The sequence below is a fragment of the Penaeus monodon genome, chromosome 3 (assembly GCF_015228065.2).
Source record: "Penaeus monodon isolate SGIC_2016 chromosome 3, NSTDA_Pmon_1, whole genome shotgun sequence".
NCBI lineage: Eukaryota > Metazoa > Arthropoda > Malacostraca > Decapoda > Penaeidae > Penaeus > Penaeus monodon.
This window is the reverse complement of record NC_051388.1, coordinates 39,597,713-39,620,212: the sequence shown is the minus strand read 5'-3', so window position 1 is coordinate 39,620,212 and position 22,500 is coordinate 39,597,713. Positions and strand designations below refer to the sequence as shown.

The 22,500-nt window shown below is 37.1% G+C and overlaps 3 protein-coding genes across 4 annotated transcripts in view; 1 reads left to right on the top strand and 2 right to left on the bottom strand.

The window, feature by feature from the left end:
- LOC119594541 (ABC transporter F family member 4-like) overlaps positions 1-840 on the top strand; it is a 9,321-nt gene extending 8,481 nt beyond the window's left edge. Inside the window, 1 exon segment of the mRNA XM_037943576.1 lies at positions 1-840. This exon segment is cut by the window's left edge and continues 800 nt beyond it. The gene's annotated coding sequence lies outside the window, so the exon portion shown is untranslated.
- Positions 841-8,048: 7,208 nt separating this feature from the next.
- LOC119586247 lies at positions 8,049-16,933 on the bottom strand. The gene is made up of 14 exons (XM_037934954.1): positions 16,756-16,933; positions 15,307-15,412; positions 15,082-15,115; positions 14,654-14,804; positions 14,281-14,390; positions 13,476-13,706; positions 12,970-13,135; positions 12,189-12,321; positions 11,545-11,692; positions 10,960-10,972; positions 10,762-10,875; positions 10,348-10,571; positions 8,214-8,259; positions 8,049-8,066 (listed from the first exon to the last, which is right to left on the bottom strand). The coding sequence occupies exons 1-14, from the start codon at positions 16,801-16,803 to the stop codon at positions 8,049-8,051; spliced, it is 1,542 nt and encodes a 513-aa protein (XP_037790882.1). The 5' UTR covers positions 16,804-16,933.
- Positions 12,719-22,500, bottom strand: part of LOC119594527 (C-factor-like) — a 12,601-nt gene continuing 2,819 nt past the window's right edge. Inside the window, exons 3-6 of one of the 2 annotated variants that reach the window (XR_005230636.1) lie at positions 21,287-21,495; positions 21,003-21,152; positions 19,818-20,153; positions 12,719-12,730 (exon numbers count right to left, since the gene is read on the bottom strand). Coding sequence is in view for 1 of the 2 variants with exons in the window: in XM_037943566.1 (XP_037799494.1) it covers positions 19,929-20,153; positions 21,003-21,152; positions 21,287-21,495 (584 nt within the window). In the remaining variant the exon portion in view is untranslated. Of the gene's footprint in view, positions 12,731-19,602; positions 20,154-21,002; positions 21,153-21,286; positions 21,496-22,500 lie in introns of those variants that run through there. The other variant, XM_037943566.1, reaches the window with a different exon arrangement.

Below are 22,500 nucleotides of genomic sequence, written 5' to 3'. Positions count from 1 at the left end.
AAATTGTTTCATCTGTGTTATGACTACATAGTAAGAAATGGAATGAAGTGCCTTAATACATTCCAGTTTGTCATTAATACACTGTAAAGGGATTGAGAAACTTACATGATTACTTTTAAAGAAGTCCAAAAGGCATAGTCATGTTAGGGAGTTTGGTCTTTCAATTTACACTGAGGAAAATTCTGTGTAGAGTATTTACTGCTTTGCAATTTTCCCATATCATGTAATGCAAGTTACTTCCCATACTGCTAAGATCACCAAATTGAAAAAAAAAATAGTACAAATTTGTTTATCCTCTAGATTGTCAAATGAACATAATAAAATGATCCTGCTTGTTGAACTCCAAAATCAATACTTTAGTTCACATTTAAAAAGTCTGTTTATGACCAATAATTAAATGATTTATGGCAGATAATAAAAAGCAGGGAATTTTATTTGATGCAAAAATCTCTTAGTGCCTTTAAGCATGTATGTACAGTATTGTTATTTTATTTTATTTATTTATGATTTTTTATTTTTTTATTGTTATTATTATTATTATTTTTTTAGATGTATGTACAGAATATCCTAATTCCTGTCTTCCAAATACATTAGGATTTTATTTTTTTTATCATACATGCTTGATTATTTTTTTTCTTTTTACTTTTTAATATATTTTTATTTGAAACAATGTTGAGATGTAATTTTTGCATTATTTGTGACACACAAATGAAAACAACTGGAATTTTCAGTGTAAGTCTTTTGGCCCAATGGTCTGTTGTAAATACCTGTTTTCATTTACTCATTATTAATTTTCCTTATGTTTCTTTATTAAAGAAATATTAAATTCTTTTGAATTAATTTCTGGTAGTTTCTCTGAAATGCTATGCCCTAAGACCTTTAATGGAGAAAATTATTAAAGGAATTTTGATAAAATGAAAATATAAAAATCTGTCACTTTACAGTAGTATTTTATTGTCAACATAAAAGAGAAAATTATTCTAATGCTTTTAGATAAGACTAAGTATTACAGCTGTGTAATACTTAGGTCTCAAGATGAGAGTCCCCAATGAATGGCCAGTGGGCTTACCATGGCCAGTAATGAAGATTTTTTACCCTTGTTAGGGGTGTAGTAGATAGGGTGCATCTACCACTTAGTGATCTCCTTAAGGAGTGATTGCCTTGATGTGAGTGCCCACTGTTATGGCTGGATGCTGTTGGTGTAGTAGAGATTGACAGGAGAGCTGGAGAGGCTCCCCACTCAGCAAGGATCTAGGCAGTCCTGTGTTGCTGCTGCTCCCTGAGCTGTGACTGGAGGAACTTGGATAGATGATCTAGGTTCCAGATCCTGAAGCTTAAACCAACTCTGACAGGCATGGCATGTATCTAAATGACATGCTCACTGCGAGTTTACTTTATTAATTGTTTTTACACACTGATGGCTACACTTCCACCAAGGCACCAATGAGCCAATTACAAGTACTGTCTGCTTTGCCTCTTAACCCTTTTCTTTTATTTTCAAAAATTTACATTATCTCATATTGCTGTTCTAATGTCTATAGCATTACAATAATTTTAATGTTGATAATAAAAATAATACCAATGATATTCAGAGCATAAGTAAAAAAAATGTTTTTCCTGCCAATTCCAGGAAAGGTGAAATCAGGTGAAGTCACAGGCTCTACTAATGTGGCTAAGCACTAGCTGAGTTATCTATGTGCAGAGCTATTCATGTGTGCCAAATGTGGTGGCTTCCATAATGTATTTTATACGGGCTGCCCTATTTACAAGTTTGAATCTGGGGTGGCAATTCTCAGATTCAAACTTGGGCTCACTTTACACAAGGCCAGACAGGGAACACATCAACAAGGATTTTTCTCTTACTCCCTAGTCCAGTGCTGTCTTTCACTCTGCCCCATCCCCTACCTCTCAATGTGTTTTTACATCCCCCCCTATCTATTCCTCCTCCATTTTACTTTCCACTTCAACCTCCTCCCTCTGCCAGTCAAATTCTTTTGCCAGACATCCCAATCTCTACCCTTCCTCACTCCACCTGTGGCAGACAATCTAAATGTTCCACCCCATCTTCTATCACACCCTCACCTCCACCTACCTCTTGCTCTACCCTCAAATACCTGTTTCTTCTTCTCCCCCTCACAAGAAAACCTTTATTTTTAAAAATCCCCAAGCAACTCCATTGCAGAAATTCTTGAAGATATTCAAAACTTTCTAATCATGTCCCAAATCAACACAGATACCCCTCATTCACTTTCAAATCTCACTACTCCCACTCCCTCTACACTCAAAGTGACTGTCGATATCCATCCTCCTACCTACATTCCCCCTACACCCCTTCCTCCTACTTCCTTCCAACACACCCCACTCTTGAAAATGGATGCCATGTCTACTTTTCTGCCTCTACCTTCCTTCTTGCTTATCTTGATGTAATCCACCACCATGGTCTTTGCTTAGTCCTAGCACTTGTTGCTCCTCTCTAATTGAGAACCTGTATGCTGAGTCAGGCATGCCATCTCTCTCAATGCCATGCCTTTCTCTCTCTCCAGTGCTATGCACTCTTCCAACAATTTTCCCTCGCCAAACTATCTATCTGTACAGTTGTGCTTAATACCTTTGCTTCTTCTCTGTGTTTACCTATCCCTATCACATGGATAATCTCCTTTCCAATTCCCCTTTTCCCCATCTCCAGTCTATTGCCTTTTCTGTCCATTATACTCCTCCATGGTTTATACCTTATTTGTTCCTCAGTTTTCCATGACCCACCAAAATCAGACTTCCTCTGGTTTTCCCTGACTCACCAAAATCAGGCATCCCTTCCTCTGTCCTTCTCACTCATTTCCTTGACCATGTCTTCACTCATTCCTCCAGTATCCATGCTTACACTGATGGCTCTAAATCACCCTCCAGTGCTGGGTTTGCAGTAGCTTTCCTTTCTCATATATTCAAATATCCTCTCCCTCCTGAGTCCAGTGTCCTTACTATAGAATTGTATGCACATATGCTCCCTTCCTTCCTCCTCTTACTATTTTTACTGATTCCCTATCACTCGTGCAGTCTGTGCACTCGACCATTCCCCTCATCTGTATGATTCAGCACAGGCTGTTCTATCTGTCTACACATCACAAATCTGTCAGGTTTTGCTGGGTGCTCAGCCATGTCAGAATTCCAAGCGATGAACAGCCTGATACTCTAGCACACTGCTCTGCTGTCCACATCACACCAACCCCATTTTTCACATATTCCAGCCATTATGCCTGCTGGCAATCTTTTACCAATAAATTACATACTGTAAAACTATCAATCTCCTCTTGATCAGCCCTACCCCCCTAATCCATAGCTCGTTGTTGTGGGGGGGGGGGGGGTTAGGAGACTGGGACCTAATGTAGGGGATTACCCCTACCTTGGACCTCAGCCCTTGCCTCAATTTATTTTGCATGTTCTTTTCTTCTATCCCTTTCCTTTTACTTCTCTTCTTCATCCCCTTCTGCTTACTTTCCAAGGTATAAGAGCCATGCTGAAAGGATGAAAGGCTGACTTTGTGTTGTCATGAGCAGCCTTTTATCAACTAGCCTATCTAAATTTGATTTCATTGGTTTCCTGACCCCTGCCTCTTCTTTGACCACAGCTACAACCACTGATGTTAATATTCTAACAACCATTGCTCAGCCCCATCTCATCAAAATAGACACTGGGGTATGGCTCTTCCTTGTAATGTTCCTCTTTTAGTTCCACTCATTTTATTGTCCTTGTCCACACTTTACTGCAACTTGTACCTCAGCTTTCCCTAACCTGTCCTCCCTTCCCTTACGGAATCCCACACTTTCTCCTTTGACAACTTGTTCTCCTTCCTCAGACACAGACATATCCTTCAATTGATCTAATTCCCTTTTTGCTTTCCAAATTTAACCCATGTATTCCTCCTCTCCACCTTTACCTATCTTTACCTTTTCCAATATCACCCTACTGCTGTACGACTTTTGATGTGTAGGACCCAATCATTAACTCATCCCTCTCTTTACCCTTTCTGATACTATACCTTCCTAAGGTACTACAGAACCTTTGATGTCTAGCACATTTACTTTGCTTTTAACCATTAAGATGAAAGTCAATAACAAACAAAAGGCAACATCATGATAGAGAACTAATTAAAACCTGAAATATTAATAATTCAGAATTAACCCTTTATACTTCAAATTAACCTTATTTAAACACTTGTAATTAATGTCTTATACTTAGTATTTTGCTAAGTTATTCTTAATATTTTCACTTGTTTTTGTGTCTGATCTTTTTTTTGTGTTTTCTTTGAAATATTTATTTAAGTTTGAAGGGTGTTGGAGAAGAATGAGAGAAAAATAAAGAGGATCTCTATGATTATAATTTCTGTAACCAAACATGCATGAGATTTACTGAAATCCTAGTGTTTAAACATTCTTTATGCGTACCTAAAACAAAGCTGGAAAGAAGAGGGAAAGCAAGAAAATAAAAAAAATATATATACCTTAATACTGCCATTTATTGTCACGCATTTACATGGAGGATACACTGATTACACAAACACAAGGAATAAAAAACATTTTGACATGTATTCCTATGTCTATTCACAACTATTTGTACTCTTGCATACAAGGAAAAGGTCTACAATGTAAATTGGGATTTATACCACTGAATTTGTAAATTCATGCCAATAAATGGTACTTTAAATACCATCCAAAATCTCTATTATAGTGATTCAAAAAACATAATGCTTTTGATATGGAATAAATATATGCTTTTAGAGCATATGACAAGTTACTCATCTGATGCATTTTTTTTTTTTTTTAACAAGAAACAATAATATGAATTATATCAATAATACCATGATATGTTGAGGTTTTCGTAATCATCCAGGTCAACAGAGCATTAGTTTATTTTATGCATATGAATTTATATTAAAATATTACTGTTACATTTTTATTCAGCTTTCACAGTGTGAGCAACATGCTTCTTATTTACATGCCAAAATGTATATCACATCTACATTTTTGTATGTTGAGTTTCCAGGACTGAAGAATCTATACATATGTAATGCAGATGGCCCCATAGTAAGCTGCACTGTTCAAAATTCTGAAAAATAACTACCTTTTCACAAAGTGAGTGAGTGAATGAGAGAGAGAGAGAGAGAGAGAGAGAGAGAGAGAGAGAGAGAGAGAGAGAGAGAGAGAGAGGAAAAGAGAGAGAGAGGGAAAAGAGAGAGAGAGAGAGAATCACTTTTCCTTTGCCAACGATGCACACTAAAAAAATATGTCACAAATTCACATACATAAAGTGACAAACCACAAAAGCACAAAATGGACTGAGTAAACAAACTATCTGTTACCAAAAGCATTATAATGCATATCACACTTTTTTTTTTTTTTTTTCCAATCTACTAATCACATACAATTTGTTATTACTGAACTCAGAAAACAATAAAATCCTGTGCTATGCAAATGCCTGTACTGTAAAAACAACAAAAAGAACATATCTGATTTGAACCAAAACCCAAAAACATGAATTTCTTTCCGTACAGCATGCCCATGTCATGCATAAAGATGCTATCGTTAGAACGTTATTTTTGGTCACATTTCTGCGCTAGAACTAGCCACAAAGTGAGTTTCTATAAAATAAAATTTTGAGTAAAGAAATGTCATCTACTCTATCTTCTATGAGCACAGCAGTACTATAATGCACATAATGATATGTATATGGAATTGAAGACAATTTTGTACATTACCCTTTGAAATATTTTGTCAACATATTATTTCCAAATACATTTCTTATAAATAATGTAATGTGACATTCCACATTTCACTTCATATCTTATAGGTAATGCAAATTATATATAATTTCTTTCCATATAGTATTGCACAAATTCTCTTCTTTTATAATTAGCTCCACAAACTTCTGGACGGATAATAAATCACAGTATCTAGTGCAGTGTTCCATTCTACAGCACTAAAAGCTTACATTAAATTAACAATGCTACCTTTAAACACTAATATACATGTGAAATAATAGACATTTAATTTCAGTTCCTGTCAACTTATTGCTTATATATGGAAGCTACAATTCTACCCATTTTTTGTTTTCCTTATTTCATATAAAAGTAGGTACCAATATGGTTAATTACCAGTTTCTCTGTATATCTGTGTGTGTGTGTGTGTGTGTGTGTGTGTGTGTGTGTGTGTGTGTGTGTGTGTGTGTGTGTGTGTGTGTGTGTGTGTGTGTGTGTTGTGTGTGTTGTGTGTGTGTGTGTGTGTGTGTGTGTATGTGTGTGTGTGTGTGTGTGTGTGTGTGTGTGTGTGTGTGTGTGTCTGTGCGTGTGTCTGTGCGTGTGCGTGTGCGTGTGTGTGTGTGTGTGTGTGTGTGTGTGTGTGCATGCCTGTGCACATGACCTGTCTATATATGTGTGTTTGCCTTTATTTCATTGAAACTACTGATACTGTTGGTATGAGTTCATTTTTATATATTTTTTGAAAAATAACAGAGAATGTTCAATCTCAAACAATATCAATCATAACACTGACTTTTTTCAAAATGCCAACACTTATCATAAAAAAAAGAAGAGTAAAAGCTATTTTTCTAACACAGAAACACCTTTACAAATCACAAATTTTGCATAAAAAATCACCTTGTATAGCTTATCATACAGAGACAAAAAGAGACAAAACATTTCATACAACTGTGTTTGATCTTCAAATGAATACTAAAATGAATTATACATTGCTTTTGCTTAATGCAGTTTCTTCTCTGTTTGTTCAATTATTGCATTAGTTCTTCCAACGAAGACTTTATCTTTCAAGTGTAACTTTGTCACTCAGATTCATTTCTTTCCTTCTGTTTAATAATTATCAAACTAATCCCACCCACACACTGTAGATCCTTGTAAGAGAGCCGAGGCAAAAAAATAAGACAAAATAATATAAATGGAAAACGTGCAGTAAAAATGTACTCACGTGCATACTCAACACACATTTCAGAGATCTGGCTTGACTGGGTTCAAGTGTTAACCACATATCAAGTAGACACCATCATATGATTCATTAAAATTTTTTATTATAAGACAGGTATATCCGTAACAAAGAACTCATTCTTCATAAATAACTTATATATAGGATTATTATAATAAGAGTAAATATCACATTTTCTATATCAACACTCAAAATGATAACCAATTTCATTTTCAAAAATATCTAATTAACTGATGTCAAGAAGACATAACACTAATTTCCTGAACAAGCACTCAATTTTGCACCAGATGATGTATGGTTCCTGATTATTCTAACCTAATAAAAAATAGAATACAAAAATTTATGAACTTTGCAATAGAATACTATCCTCTCCATTAAAATTTCTGGAAGAAAAAGAATGAAAAGAAACATGAGAAGCCCAGTGGCATGGCTAATGAATGATCTAATAAATGGCTTTGCAACTAAGATACCTGACATATGACTGTATAACCCATTGTCAATGGAGATAACAATTCTTGGTTAATCCTGTTTCACTTTAAAAAGTTTTTTTTTTTGCACTAGTAAAAGAAATATTTGCTTAGGTTCAAATTAGTGAATCAATATTTCTATTTGGACATATATTTTTCTCTTCTCAAACCTAAAAAATAAAGAGGAGCATCTCAAAGGACCTAGAAGGGGACGCTCAAAGGGACCCGCCTCCAGGGCCCCCAGGTGTTTAGCTGCCCTCCTGGAGAAGCCATGTTATGAGTGGTGTAAGGAGTCCAACACAGGGGGGGGGGGTTGAAAAGGATCCAAATATAACTCTCAAAGTAATATTTTTCTCCATCCTTGTTTTATTTCTTCCTGATATGTGTGTATATAATTTACATCTATAAAACTCTATAAAAAGCATCACCAGAGTGTCTGCTTACAATAACATTCACTGTTAGCTGAAAACAGCAAAGCCTCTATAAACAATGGCCACATAATATATACTCATACATCTTCATTGTCACACAAAAAAAAAAAGAAAAAGAAAAAGAAAAAAAATCCATACCACTATAGATCCTACCAATGTATAGGCTATTCCACACTTTCATCCTTGGAAACAAAAGAAATAAAGAAGTGTACTTGTGCTCAAAATCTACTAGAATTTGCATAAGTGCACATCAGCAAGCACCTGTTTCCATGTGTGGATGATTTTCTTCTTTGTTTAAAATCATTATTATTACATATACTTGTCACAACCGTATGCTTCAGTATTGTAAGACTAGACAAGGTCTTGTCACAATGTCTGTAAAGGAAAAGATGGAATCAAAAACTACATGTGTCCCAAACATACAAAAAAAAGTGAGAAAGAGAGAGAGAGGGAGCAAAAAAAAAAACATGGGAAAGGCAGATAAGTCAATACAGACACAGAGACAGGAGAGTAGAGAGTCAGAGAGACAGACTTAAGAAAAAGATACGACAATGGAAATTACGCCAAACCAACAGGAAAAAGGAAAGAGTGCCAAAGAGAAGTAAAGAGCACTACAGTTTCACACTTCATGCTATAAACATCAACCACCATGAAAAGAGAGAACCATAAAAAGAACCTAAAAAAGAACCATATAAAGTAACCACCATAAAATATCCACAAACACCTCCACATCATCAGTTGTCTTACTGTCTTTGTTCTGACATAATGGGGTGATTCTCTAACAACATAACTGTATTCACTCTTTATATATATATACAAACACACAACCATCTGCGAACTCCAAAATTGAAATTGTTGCCCACCAAATAACCATTTTTACTGTTTTTTATCTGTTCATTCAGCTTTTTTGTTTGTGTTGGGTGACTGTCTACTGCATATGTCCCTGTATCTGAGTAAAAGCTGTTCCAAGACTGAAAATTGAGTGAGCAACCACCATTCATTATGTGGAAGTGATAAAACCAAGAGTTTGTGGGGGGAAGGCACAATACATATGTCGTATGTCATGTTAAATCACCCTGAACTTCTCTGAAAATGCAACTGTATGATAGCGACAAATGCAGAAACTCCCTTAGCACTATTAAAGTGTTGGAATGATACAGCCTATATATATCTATATCTATATCTATATCTATATCTATATCTATATCTATCTATATATATATATATATATATATATATATTGATATAATATATATATATATATATATATATATATGTATATAATATATATATATATTATAATATATATATTATTATATATATTATATAATTATATATATTATATATTATAATATATATATATATATATATATATATATTAATATATATTTATATATATATATTATATATATAATACAATATAATATAATATAATGTAATATATATAAATATATATATATATATATATATAATAAATATATTATAATATATCATATAATATATATATATATATATATATATTATATATTATGATATATATCATATAATAATAATATCTAAATATATAAAAATATAACTTTATAATATAATTTATAATTATCTGATAAATATATAATAATATATTATATATATTATATATATAAATATATAGTTGATAGTATAATATGTATTATCGATTGTTATATAAAATCTAATAAATATAGTATCTATAATTAATGATAATTATAGATATAAGTGAAATAGATAATATGATTGAATAGTTTCTTACTTAGAATAGAAAATATTCATTAGAATAAATATAATGTCCTTAGGATCAGTGTGTGTGTGTGTGTGTGTGTGTGTGTGGTGTGTGTGTGTGTGTGTGTGTGTGTGGTGTGTGGTGTCCATGTTGTGTGTGCGCATGCAGTTGTGTGTGTGTGTGTGTGTGTGTGTGTGTGTGTGTGTGTGTGTGTGTGTGTGTGTGTGTGTGTGTGTGCGTGCGTGCGTGCGTGCGTGCGTGCGTGCGTGCGTGCGTGCGCGTGTGTGTGTGCATGCATGTTTGTGTGTGTGTGCATGCATGTTTGTGTGTGTGTGTGCATGTGTGTGAGTGTATGTATGTGTGTGCATATGCATGTATGTGTGTGTTTGCATGTATGTCCAATCAGATAAAAATTAATAATTATAAATACATGAACCAGATCGGAATTAAGAAATACTTATATGAGCAACCCAATATACATGAAAAAACACCCACACTTTAACATCTCATTCAAAACAAGTGTATATTCATCATAAAAACTTTTGTATCTACCTTTCTATCCAACTATAAAATAAATAAATACATAGAAAAAATGTATAAATGCATAAACTATGAGAGAGGGAGAGAGAAAAATGGGGAGGCAATGCAAGAGGAAGAAACAGAAAAAGGAGGACAAAGAACCACAACCAGACACAAATTTCCTGTCAACCAGCCACCTGCCTCACCTGAAACTGTGTGACTTGCTGTTGTCCTGTGTGGGTGAGAGCATGGTGCGGTCAGACCTGCGGCTGGGCGAGTTCCTCTCAGTCAAGTGAGTTTCAGAGTGGGCTTGAGTTGACAGCTGTATCTGCTGTGTAAGCTGGTGCAGCTGTAGGTCCAGCGCTGTGATATCCCCAATGCTGCGGCTGGGGCCCTTTGCCTCAAACCGCGACTCCACTTCTGCGCTCACCTGTGGAGGAGGGGGCAGAGTGATTGAGGGAAGTTGGGAGAGTGAAAAATGGTCTAATGAAGTCCTGTTAATCTAAGACTTTACTAGGACAGAAAACAAGAAGGTACTCAAAAGTCTCATCAAGATTAATAACTTTTTCCTTTACATGCCTAATAAAATATTACATAGGCCTATTGAGACAAATTTTCACCTGCATAAGGTCCTGGAGAGAGAGTTCCTTTCGTATGGATTTTGCTGGCTGGGGAAGTCGGGCTACATCCAACTTCATGATGTTTCTAGGGTGTGCGAAGTAGTCTAGGCTTTCCTGGTTATGGATTTGATGTGTCATTTTGTTAAAATCTCAATGAAGGTGCCACAAGAAGCCAATTATTAAGCTTATGTGACTCACATTATACCCTTTCCTTGAGTTGTTTTGAAAATGTATTATTCTAATACTATTAATATCAGTGTGTTGTTTTTATTATTATTGTTATTATGATTAATATAATGTTATCAACCAGACTATTAGCAATAAAAATGAAACCACAATCCTTCCAAAAAGTCACAAAAAGGGTAAACAGATGAGATAGGTAGGATTAGTAATTGATTCCTTGGGTATCAAATATTTGTGGAGCCATCTATATATAAAAAACACACACACACACACGCACGCACGCACGCACGCACACACGCACGTACACTCACGCACGCACGCACGCACACACACACACACACACACACACACACACACACACACACGCACGCATGCACGCACGCACGCACGCACACACGCACGCACGCACACTCACGCACGCACACACACACACACACACACACACACAGTGGACATGGTATATATTTTTGGGTTGATATTTCCAAGAACCTTAATATTTGTTATAAATTATATACATCTATTATCAATTACTCAACATAAGATACTTAATATTCACCTTTTAATGCATATTCTCAACATATCCCAGACCTCTTTACTTACCAGAGAGGGTCATCTTCAGTGACTGAGAAAACATAGTGGGTCATGTAATAGATGTTAGCTACCAGGTGTGAGCACTGTGCCTGGACTACCACAGTGGTCAGTAGAGCCATCAACTCTTCCTTGGTTAACTCCAGCTCTGGTTCTCCCTCTGCAGACAATGGATAAAAAAACACCAATGCATCATAAAACTTGTGATATCATTCTGGATAACGGGAAAATAATATTCATCATCTGGCACTGAAATACTTTCATCAAATAAGAAACACATTTTTTACCTAGGAACATCAACCTCCTTAACCTTCCTAACTCCTACATTTGTTCTCATACATCAATCAATCTTCAAAACCAATTTTGATTCTTAAAATATAAATGATTTATGCCTCTGTTACATCAAAGATCAGTCTCTAACTCTGTCCTACAATGTCCCCGTCATATATATATATTTTTCTTTATTACTTTTTTTTTTTTTTTTTTTTTTTTTGGGGGGGGGGTCTAATATTGGCTTAATTAGGTTTCAAGTGTTAAGCAAGTAACTCCAAGCAATACAAACACATGACTTGGACACATGATTTCAGGTTAGGAAAGGGATCTAATCTAAAAGTAAACTACACTCACATCTCCATTAAACATAAATACATAAATACCTTGATCCTTATACTGGTGCAGGGTGACCCGAGCCTCCTTGGCCTGTGCTTGGATGAGCTCGATGGTGGAGTGGACACATTGTAATCTACCTATGGCACTCTCCACACTTGCCAGGGAAGCTAACTCAACAACCTGATGCACAAAAATTACACTGTATTTCAGAATACGAAAAAAAAAATATTGAAATGAGGTATATGGTATCAATATAAACAATATTAACAGGCTAATCTTAAAATACACCACAAAACACAAAATAAAAAGTTGGAGAAGAGTATAATAATATAAAATAGTATTAGCAATGTTAACACAGCATATAACACACAGCATAGACTTACCACAGCTGACAGATGACTAAAGTAGTAATATTAAAATGTGACATTTGCAACAACAGTATAAACTCATGGCAATTAGAATAAAATGTGTCCTTAAAAACAGAATCAACAGAACTGGTGCAGCATAAAGCACATGAGAGGGTTGCGCAGAAGTATGAAAAAACAGAACTTGGTAATGTGAAAGGAATCAAAAGAGATAACAAAAACAGCTGTTCACAATTGGCAAAAGAGTGCAGTAAAGAAAACTGACAGAAGAGAAAAGAAAAGAAGAAGAAAAAAAAGGAGAACAACATAAAGAATACAGAAGGTAAAACAAAATTAGCAGAATCAACAGAGTGTTCTATAAAGAGCATAAAGAACAGCATGAACCACACAAAGCAGCTGGTAGAGAAGAGCAACTCCAAGAGCAAACTCAAGAGAATTAAATCAGGTCACGTCACAGACTCACGGCAGCTGGCAGAGGAGTGTAGTAGTGTGCCGGGACCCCCAGCTGGAGAGCTGAGAGATGAGCATGGCGGAGGTGTGACAACCGTGTCTTCACCAGCTGGTCAACCACCTGGCATCGTTCACACACCAGCCACCAAAGCATTTCATGGAGCCTCCCCACAACGTAGCTGTGGATACAAGTTCTTTGTTGTAACAATGGATTTTGCAGAGAACTTGTTGATCCATTCCTGCATGATCACATCTTTAACTTTGATAAGATTTTAATGTGCTATACGACAATGAAACAAGTAACAAAGAGGGAAAGGACCACCATCCTAAAAACATAAATTTATATCAATACATAAAAATATAAATTCTGCAAACTTCAACTAGTTATCATCCAAAAACATTCCATAAAAATTCAGTCATAACACTTCTCAAGCAATCAACAAATCTAACAACTCACAACCACACAGACAGACCCCACACCAACCCCTAAAAACAACCACCCTAAAGTCCCATCCTTACTAGTCGAGTGCCCTGAAGAGCAGGTCCTGAAACTTAGCGTCAATCTGCATGGTGGCTGAGTGTCGTTTCAGCAGCAACTCCCAACAGTGGATGAGGGTGTCCTGCAGGATGTTCTGCATGTGGTCCACATTACTGGAAGGGTGAAGTGAGTCTGCTGCCTCCTTCACCTTCTGGTCCACCTCCCACAGCATGGGCCGGTGGCAGCGGAACTTACGCAAGAACTTTTCCGCTCTGCAGAGACAAAAAACAAAATCTGTAACTGGGAAGCAACATTTCAGCTAATGCCTCCAAATTAACCCAGTGGTGCCAGATAAATGCATAATTATTATTTTCTTCTTCAATTATGTCATATTTTCAACACTAATAATAGCAATGAAAATAAACTTTCCATTCCTAATGTGCAAGGAATGGTGTAATTAGGTGAGGTTGGGTTGACAATAGTGGATTCCTTAGTAACTAAGTGCTTCTGGAGCAAGATTAATAAATATTGCTAAAAATTGCTTACAAACTCTACAAACATTAAAATTGGCCTTGGCCAAATACAAAAATCTGGTGCTTTTTGTTGTCGACTAGGAAGACAGCTGTGAAAATCTGGTCCAATATAAATTATAATTTTTCAGATAATGTATCTGTAGTGAAAATCTTTTCCTTAAACTGACATAAAAAACAAAGAAAAGAAGTAGAAGAAGAAAAAGAAGAAGAAGTAGAAGAAGATGAGGAAGAAGAGGAAGATAAGATGAAGAAGAAGAAGATGAAGAAGAAGAAGAAAAAAAACAGAGAGACAACTACATGCACTATAACTCACTGAGCAAATGAAGTTATTGCTGTTGTGATGAGCTGGTCACAAACATTGTTGTCTTCATCCTGTGCTGTACTGAGGAGCTTGTCCAGTAACAGTAGGTGGATAATTTTGTCCTGAAAAATATATATGTAAAAATTAGGTGTGGTTGTCTATTTCTTTTTTCTTTCTTTATTGTTTTTTTTCAAAAATATATAGGTGGTACATCATCTGGATAATAATGAACTTATATAAAAGGCTAAATCTTAATACATGTAAATAAAATAAATTGGAGCAGTCCATACAAAAAATATACTTGACTTCACATATATGTACAAACAAATAAATTAAACAGAAGTAAAAAAAAATATATATATATCTAAAACAATCAGTGACTCACCCTAAAGGTCACCAGATATTCAGTGAGAACTGTTGCCTTGGAGACAACAACATCTGGCCCTTCTTCTTCATTGGAGATGATGACCCTTGGCTCTTCCCCTGTGATTTCATAGATGAGGCTGTCTCCATACAGAGCACTTACATACTGACTCCTGTTTAGAAAGGTGAAAGTTAAGATATATAAGTAAACAGTGCGAGTGTGAGTGTGCACCAGCGTGATTCTTCTAATTTCTGTAATCTGAATACTGCTTGAAATTAAACAAGAATGATCATGTTCTAACATTCTTTCCTTGACTTTTGCCTCCTAGAACCTTCCATGTGGTAATACATAATTCTCCTCTAGATCCAAGACCAACAAATGGCCGGTTACAATGAATGACTACACAGCTTTTCAATAGAAATCATCATACATCATGTTCTCTCACTTACCCTGATGTCCCATGTTGCTTCAAAGCATGTGCCTCTGTAAAGTCAAAATATGATTGCAGCTGAGTAATTAGAGTTTATTCCAGTACATATATTTATATCCATTTTTTATCAAATTTTGGTAGTACATAACTCCCATAAATATGCAGAGTTGAATTTCATTTTTCAAGAGGTTGTCTATTTGAAAAGGGGAGTTCCTTCTTCAGCAGTCCTTTCCTCAGAACTTACCTATAAGAGGCAGAGTAAGAGTCATATCATCTAGAGCACTTTGCTGTGGTATGCACACTACCCAGCTTGGTTCGCACCAGGTGGCCAGTTCTTCCCCATGGTGTTCCTGAACAATAATGATTATTAGACTCAAAAATAAACAGAAATAATAAACAGACAACTATACTTAACAAACAGCTTTTGTACCTTCACATACACACATATTTTCCTCTTCAGTTCCTTAATATTTACCTTTTTTTGACATCTGTAATGTTAATAGGGTGTAGCTAATTCTTTCTCTTATCTTCCATTTCCTAGATTCAAAAGCTGACCAACAATAAAGATACAAAGAGTGTACTGCCTTCTGTTTGAGTAATAGATGAATCCTGTTGCAAGTTGCTACTCAAATATGGAGAAATTTTGCACAAGCCTTCAAGTGGGTATCAATAAAAAGTGTTTCAACGTGTCATTAATAACTGGCCATCAGTACATATCTAGTTTATGACAATTATTGCCCACAAAATAAACAGTACATGAAATCTATTAGATAAATTTTCAGCTATGACACAACTGTTGCAGACTATAACTATCTAAGATATTTAATACCATAAACTACACAAATGATGATGGTAGCGTCAAGTGATCATCATGACCATTGACTGGTTCCTTTTGGATAATAAACTACCAAGGAAGTCTATAAGTTGTAGAAAACCAATATCACAAACAGTATCTGGCATTCTAACTACTCTGGGTGTATTCAAATGTTCGAAGCACTTAGGTGCAAACATATCATTTGAGATGAAGTCCTTGTTTTAATTGGTAGGTTAAATGAAACACGGCACAGGAACGGCTGATATTTATATATCAAAGAACTTCTTCATTTCTGAAGAGATGAGAAGCAACTTGGAATTTGTTATTCCATCGATTCCCTGTACTGCTTACATTGTGCGTGATGGGTGTCAGATAGTCAAACAGCAAAAATACTATATCTGTGACCTCTAAATATATTTACTTTACCTTTTATTTAAATCATCTATGGCCTACAACTATGTACTTAAACTCTTGGGAACTTTATATTCACATAAAAAATGAAGTATCTATACCTAATAAATGAATAACAAAAATCATAGCTCAAGTTAACCACAGATACACGAAAACATATATACATACAGATAAACTTTACTTTATAGCTGATGTATCATGCAAGTATAATAACTAGAAAAATCAGTTTGGTTATTACTTTCAATAACAGAGTGCCAAAGGTAGAATATAAACAAACGTACTATCATATAAACAGAACTATGGTAACCTACATAGTTAAAACATGCAAACAAAAACACATACCAGTAACGACAACACCAAAACAATAACATAAACAAACAAGAAATCACAACACAAAAAAATTAATGAAAATTGAAATGCAAAATTCCCAAACAATTTCCCCCCCAAAAAACATAACGTCAGCCTCACCTTGATGTGTTTATAAAACACATTCGCCTCAAGGGTCTCATCAGTCATTCTTTACAGCCAAAAGCATCCAGGAAAATGGTAATTAAAACCCTAATAATCCCAAGAGAGTGACATGTCAGTCGTCATCCTACACGTGTTCTTGGATCAGCTGTTCAGGAATGTCAACACACAGGGGATACGACACTCATCTTCTTTCTGGAGGAGAGGTTTATATTTTTTATTATCATTATGTCAGCTTGTAATAGTTTTGCCTTGCCTTTTTCATAGATTTTTGTGTAGTAACCTTTTAATTATTCATTATTTTCTTGAGCACAGTTTTAATATATATATATATATATATATATATATATATATATATATATATATATATATATTTTATATGTGTGTGTGTGTGTGTGTGTGTGTGTGTGTGTGTGTGTGCGGTGTGTGTGTGTGTGTGTGTGTGTGTGGTGTGTGTGTGTGTGTGTGTGTGTGTGTGTGTGTGTGTGTGTGTTGTATATATATATATATATATATATATATATAATATATATATTATATTGTGTGTGTGTGTGTGTGTGTGTGTGTGTGTGTGTGTGTGTGTGTGTGTGTGTGTGTGTGTGTGTGTGTGTGTGTGTGGTAATATATATTTTTAACAGTAAAATTCTATAATAATTAGTTTTAAATACATCAGCGTTAAAATTCTTTCCCCATACAAGTATGTCAAAACAACGAGTACGCCACTTAATCGCCTTTACGACGTAAGGAATCACACAGAATGTAACAATATTTAAAGCCTTGTAGGTATTCATTCATCTCCTACAGTGTCATAACCCTGGTCAAGTTGACGTAAACAAAGGCCGTAATCAAATCCAAGCGTCTGCCAGGCGTACGATTCCCGCGTGTACGACAACGTCTCCATTACGAAATCATATAGATATACTTTCATATCTTTCAAGATGTTAGTTTATACTCCTCTATCTCAGTTTAGTGTAATTTCCTTGAACCAGATGTGGCATCGGAAATAAACACTAAACTTTACGAGTATGGATAATCACCTCATTAATTTGGAGTTTATTTTTATTACCAACTTTACCTTTTCAGTTTTTTTTCTGTATCATTTGATTTTTATCTGTTTATGTGAAATGATAGAGTGATAGATGATAAGAGGTGATATATGCATTTCTTTAATTCTTTGCTATTATCATTATCAGAACCATTATCATTATTATTATCGTCATTATTATTATCATTATCATAATTATCATCATTATTATTGTTGTTATTATCATTATTATTATTATTATAATCATTATTACTGTTATTATTATTATGATTATGATTATTATTATTATCATTATTATTATCCTCATTATTATTATTATTATCATGATCATTATTATCATTATTAGCATTAGCATTATTATTGTTATAGCTTTTCATATTATTACCTATTTCCCAAATATTACTATTTTTATTACGATTTTAATCCGAAGTCTCGGCTCTATCATCGAATTCGCTTGGTTTCGATATGTGGTATGTGGCCGATGTCCTCCTCCGTCCTGCTTCTCCACTAGTATTCTTAGAGTCGTGGCAGGCGACGTCCTTCTGACGGTATCCTTGGACGCCCCTGTGTTCTGATCCTCAGCTGGCCTTGCACGGGCATTTTGGTCAGCGGCGCCCTCTAGTGCGTTCGGGTACCTTTGCTGTCACGCCCTTGGTCCACCATCATGCATACAAAACATACAAGAGGGGGCGAACGGATGAGGGGAAGTCAGGTATATAACACCAAAACAGTTTTTAGGAAATTTGTATTTTCAAATTTTCTTTATTCATTAACTGACTTATTTACACGTTATATAAGACAGACGGCAGCGGCAACACGCAAGGATTTGCTTGCATTGCTAACCATCTCAAAATATAATGAGAAAGAAGGCAAAATTGACATTAATGCAGATTTCAGGTACCACACACACACACTCCCTAAGCCAAGAGCAGATATGACTCATTAGTGAAATGTTTGTTTTTTATTTTTACTTTTTTTTATCATTATTTATTAAGGCCGGGGTGGCCGAGTGGTTAGAGCATCGGACTCAAGACTGGCACGACGGCAATCTGAGTTCGAGGGCTCGAGTCACCGTCCCTTAGGCAAGGAACTTCACCTCGATTGCCTACCTAGCCACTGGGTGGCCAATGCCAGCCCAAGTCATAGCTGGTCCTAAGCCCGGATAAAATAGAGACAATGATTACCTAAAAGGTAACACCGGCACTCTCCGTGGAAAGGAACTGGGGACCCTACCACGTACTCACTCCAAGAGCATCACAACATGAAAACTACAATTAAGTATCATGCTGTGACCACGGAGGCTCAAACATAAAAAAAAGTAACATGATGTTTTTGCAAGTGCTACGTTGTTTTGTAAAACTTCGCTACAAAACTTTGACTTAAAATATTATTATCTACCTTATACTTGGTGGACTATACAAGTTTCGTAACGGGTTCCTGTGCCCACGTTTTGGGAATCGAATGAAGAAAGAGTTAATATTCACTTCTATGACTGACACTGGCAACGACGACCTCAATGGGTACTTATCTATCACGAAACCACATGACCGTCGAGGGGAATTTCGAATGTGCAAATGACTGCAACTCAGAAATAAAACATGTGATCGGCGAATAATAATCCTGGACAAAACTTTCGCCATACGTGTTTTTGCGGACGCAAAAAAAGGCTTACACCAACTCGAACAAAACCATTCGAAACAAAATATTACTTCCCTTTTACAACTCACCTTCTTAGAACAACATGAGAGTATGTAAAAGTGATTGAAAAGTGAAGGAATGATGATTGTGAATAAAGACAACGGTTATTTTTTTTATAATTTATTAAAACGTGTTTGATTTACAATTGGCACTCTTTATCTGACAAACTAGAAGGAATATTAAAGAGAAGAAGGAGGAGGAGGAGAAGAGGTGGAGAAAGAAGAAGAAGAAGAAGAAGAGGTAGTGGTGGAGGAGGAAAAGGGAGAGAATGAAAAAAAAAGGAAAAAAACAGAGGAAGAGGAAGAAAAATGATGAGGACAAACACAGAAAAAGATTATTATCAGATGAAAAAGAACGGTACGAGAATCGGGAACCAAGACAAACAAATACCCTTCACCCTAGAGTCGAAGCCCGCCATGCGCGCCCCGCCTCACCAGGGCAGCTCGCTCCCGTCGTGCGAAATAAAACAGCCGTTGTTCTTCTCCGTCAGCGTCGCCATCAGCTGGATCATGTCCTTGACGCTCTGCTCCGTCGTCAGCATGCCCGCGCTCGTGCCCATGTCGGTCTGGACCCAGCCGGGGTGCAGCGCCACGAACAGCAGGCCCTCGTGCCCCAAGTCCACCGACAGGGCCTTCGTCAGCATGTTGAGGGCGGTCTGGCGGGGGGAGAGGGAGGGTGAGGGGTGAGGAGGGGGTGGATGACGGTGGGGGTGTGTACTGGGTTAGGTTTAGTGTGTGTGTGTGTATGTGTGTGTGTGTATGTGTGTGTGTGTATGTGTGTGTGTGTATGTGTGTGTGTGTGTGTGTGTGTGTGTGTGTGTGTGTGTGTGTGTGTGAGGAAGTGAGAGAGAGAGAGAGAGAGAGAGAGAGAGAGAGAGAGAGAGAGAGAGAGAGAGAGGAGAGGAGAGGAGAGAGAGAGAGAGAGAGAGGAGAGAGAGGGGGGGGGGGAGGGAGAGAGAGAGCAAACAAGCTAAACGTGCCTTTCCAAGTCACGCCCGACTTACCTTCCAGCGTTCCCGATATTTCAAAACCTTAGCGCTCGCCATGTGAGATTAGCCCCAAAGAGCAAATTACAAAGAGATTTACGCACACGTGACTTTTTGTTATGTTAGTCCCGTATTGTAGTACTTTTTTCTGAACTTACATATTTTTCTTTGGTCGCTGTATTTGCTTGTTTACTGCGTGTGCTTGCGTTCTCTGTCTTTGTCTCCCTCCCCCCCTCTCTCTCTCTCCATCCACCTTTCTTTATGGGGTTACTGTAAGTATGTACATTTTCTGATCTAAGTGAAAACCAAACCATTTGAATACCTGGACAGGACAAAACAATTGAGACAAAGCGCTTAATACAGATCCTCGCAAAATATAGCTACGTCTGTCCCCAGTGGCCTTAATTCGCCCCGACGCTGTCCAGGATCCAGGATGAAGGATTGTTCAGGATCCAGGGTGAAGGTGCCTCGTCTACCAAAACCACGTGAAGTGACGCCCCTGACCTTGTCCTCACCCACCTTGCTCGCCCGGTAGCCGTAGATGTCAGCGTTGCCAACGAAGCTGCCCATCGAAGCCAGGATGGTGGACATGTTGATCACGGCTGCCCTGGACACGCCCACAGGACCTCCACCCGACGCCGCGGCCTTTCTGAGGAGGGGGAGCAGCTCCTGAAGGAAGATATTATTATTATTATTATCATCATCACCACCGTCATCATCGATTGCACTATCACACACGCACACACACACACATATACATATATAGCATACACCTAATCCCTTCACCTTGACCTTGAGCTCACCTTGATCAGCATGAGGGGCGCCGTGGTGTTGGTCTCGAGGACCTCACTGAACAGCTTGGCCTCGAGGTGCTGGAGGGGCACGCCGAACATCTGCGAGGGGCACTTGTCCATGACGCCCGCGTTGTTGATCAGGAGGTTGAGGCCGCCCTCGCCCACGGCCTGGCCTACCTCCTCGACCACGCGGGGGAGGCTGGCGTAGTCTGTCACGTCTGCGGGAGGGAAGGGGAGAGGGTCGGAGGGAGAGGGAGGGGTAAGGGAGGGAGGAAGGGGAAGCGAAGGGGTCACAAGGAGGAAAAGGGAGGTAGGAGTGGGAGGGGAGGGATTATAGGGAGTGGGATGGGAAAGGTGGGGGAGATGGGGAGGGTGAGAGATGGGAAAGGGAGGGAGGAAGGGGAGGCGAGGGGTCACAGGTTCGGGGAAGGGAAAGGTGGGCAGGTAAGAAAGAAATTGTGATTAGAGATACAAAAAGATAAAAGGACATGCACAAATATAATTACATCAAAACACACACACACACACACACACACACACACACACACACACACACACACACACACACACACACACACACATACATGTCCTGAATAAGGTTCATGGAAATGCATACGTCTTGATAAATTTGATAAACGATCTATTACTAGTACTTTTGCATACAACCGCCAGTTGAAGTCCCTGGCAAAAGGTCTATGTAAGTGCTTATGAGGACCTTCCATGGCAATACATCATCTCAAGGACAACGGCTGGAAGTGTGAAATATTACTGACCACCTTTTAGCAACAGCAAGAACGATATCAAAACGAAACAATTTGAAAAGAGAAAAATGTACTTACATACGAAATTCGTGAGTACATGAATCGCCTCTGGCTACTGGGCATTCCCGAACACATTTTAAATTCATTTGGTTCTATTTCTACAATCTCCACAAATTTCCCTGACCTACAGCCATTGCTTGCATCGCCCCTTTACCCCTAATAAACAGAGATATAAAAGACTAAATCTAAAAAAAAAAAATGGTTTCCTTTGGCGCCTTTTGTTAACGAGAGAGGGAAAAACACGCGGGTTCCAACGTTTAATTTGAACATACTTAATAAATAAATAAATGAAAACGTTTGAAAAATATTCAGCTATGGTTATATTCTTAAGAGTATAAGTAACAGTTTGGTTGTGTCGATTTTTTGTGTTACTGTTATTGAAGAAAAATTTTTGTCGTCCTT

Excerpts from the sequence above, each read along its gene's own strand:
- LOC119586247 (XM_037934954.1), bottom strand. The coding sequence starts at position 16,803 with ATGACTGATGAGACCCTTGAGGCGAATGTGTTTTATAAACACATCAAG. Across the intron at positions 14,391-14,653 it reads AATATCTGGTGACCTTTAGG|GACAAAATTATCCACCTACT; the intron begins GTGAGTCACTGA and ends TATATTTTTCAG. Across the intron at positions 10,572-10,761 it reads CTCTCCAGGACCTTATGCAG|GTGAGCGCAGAAGTGGAGTC; the intron begins GTGAAAATTTGT and ends CCTCCTCCACAG.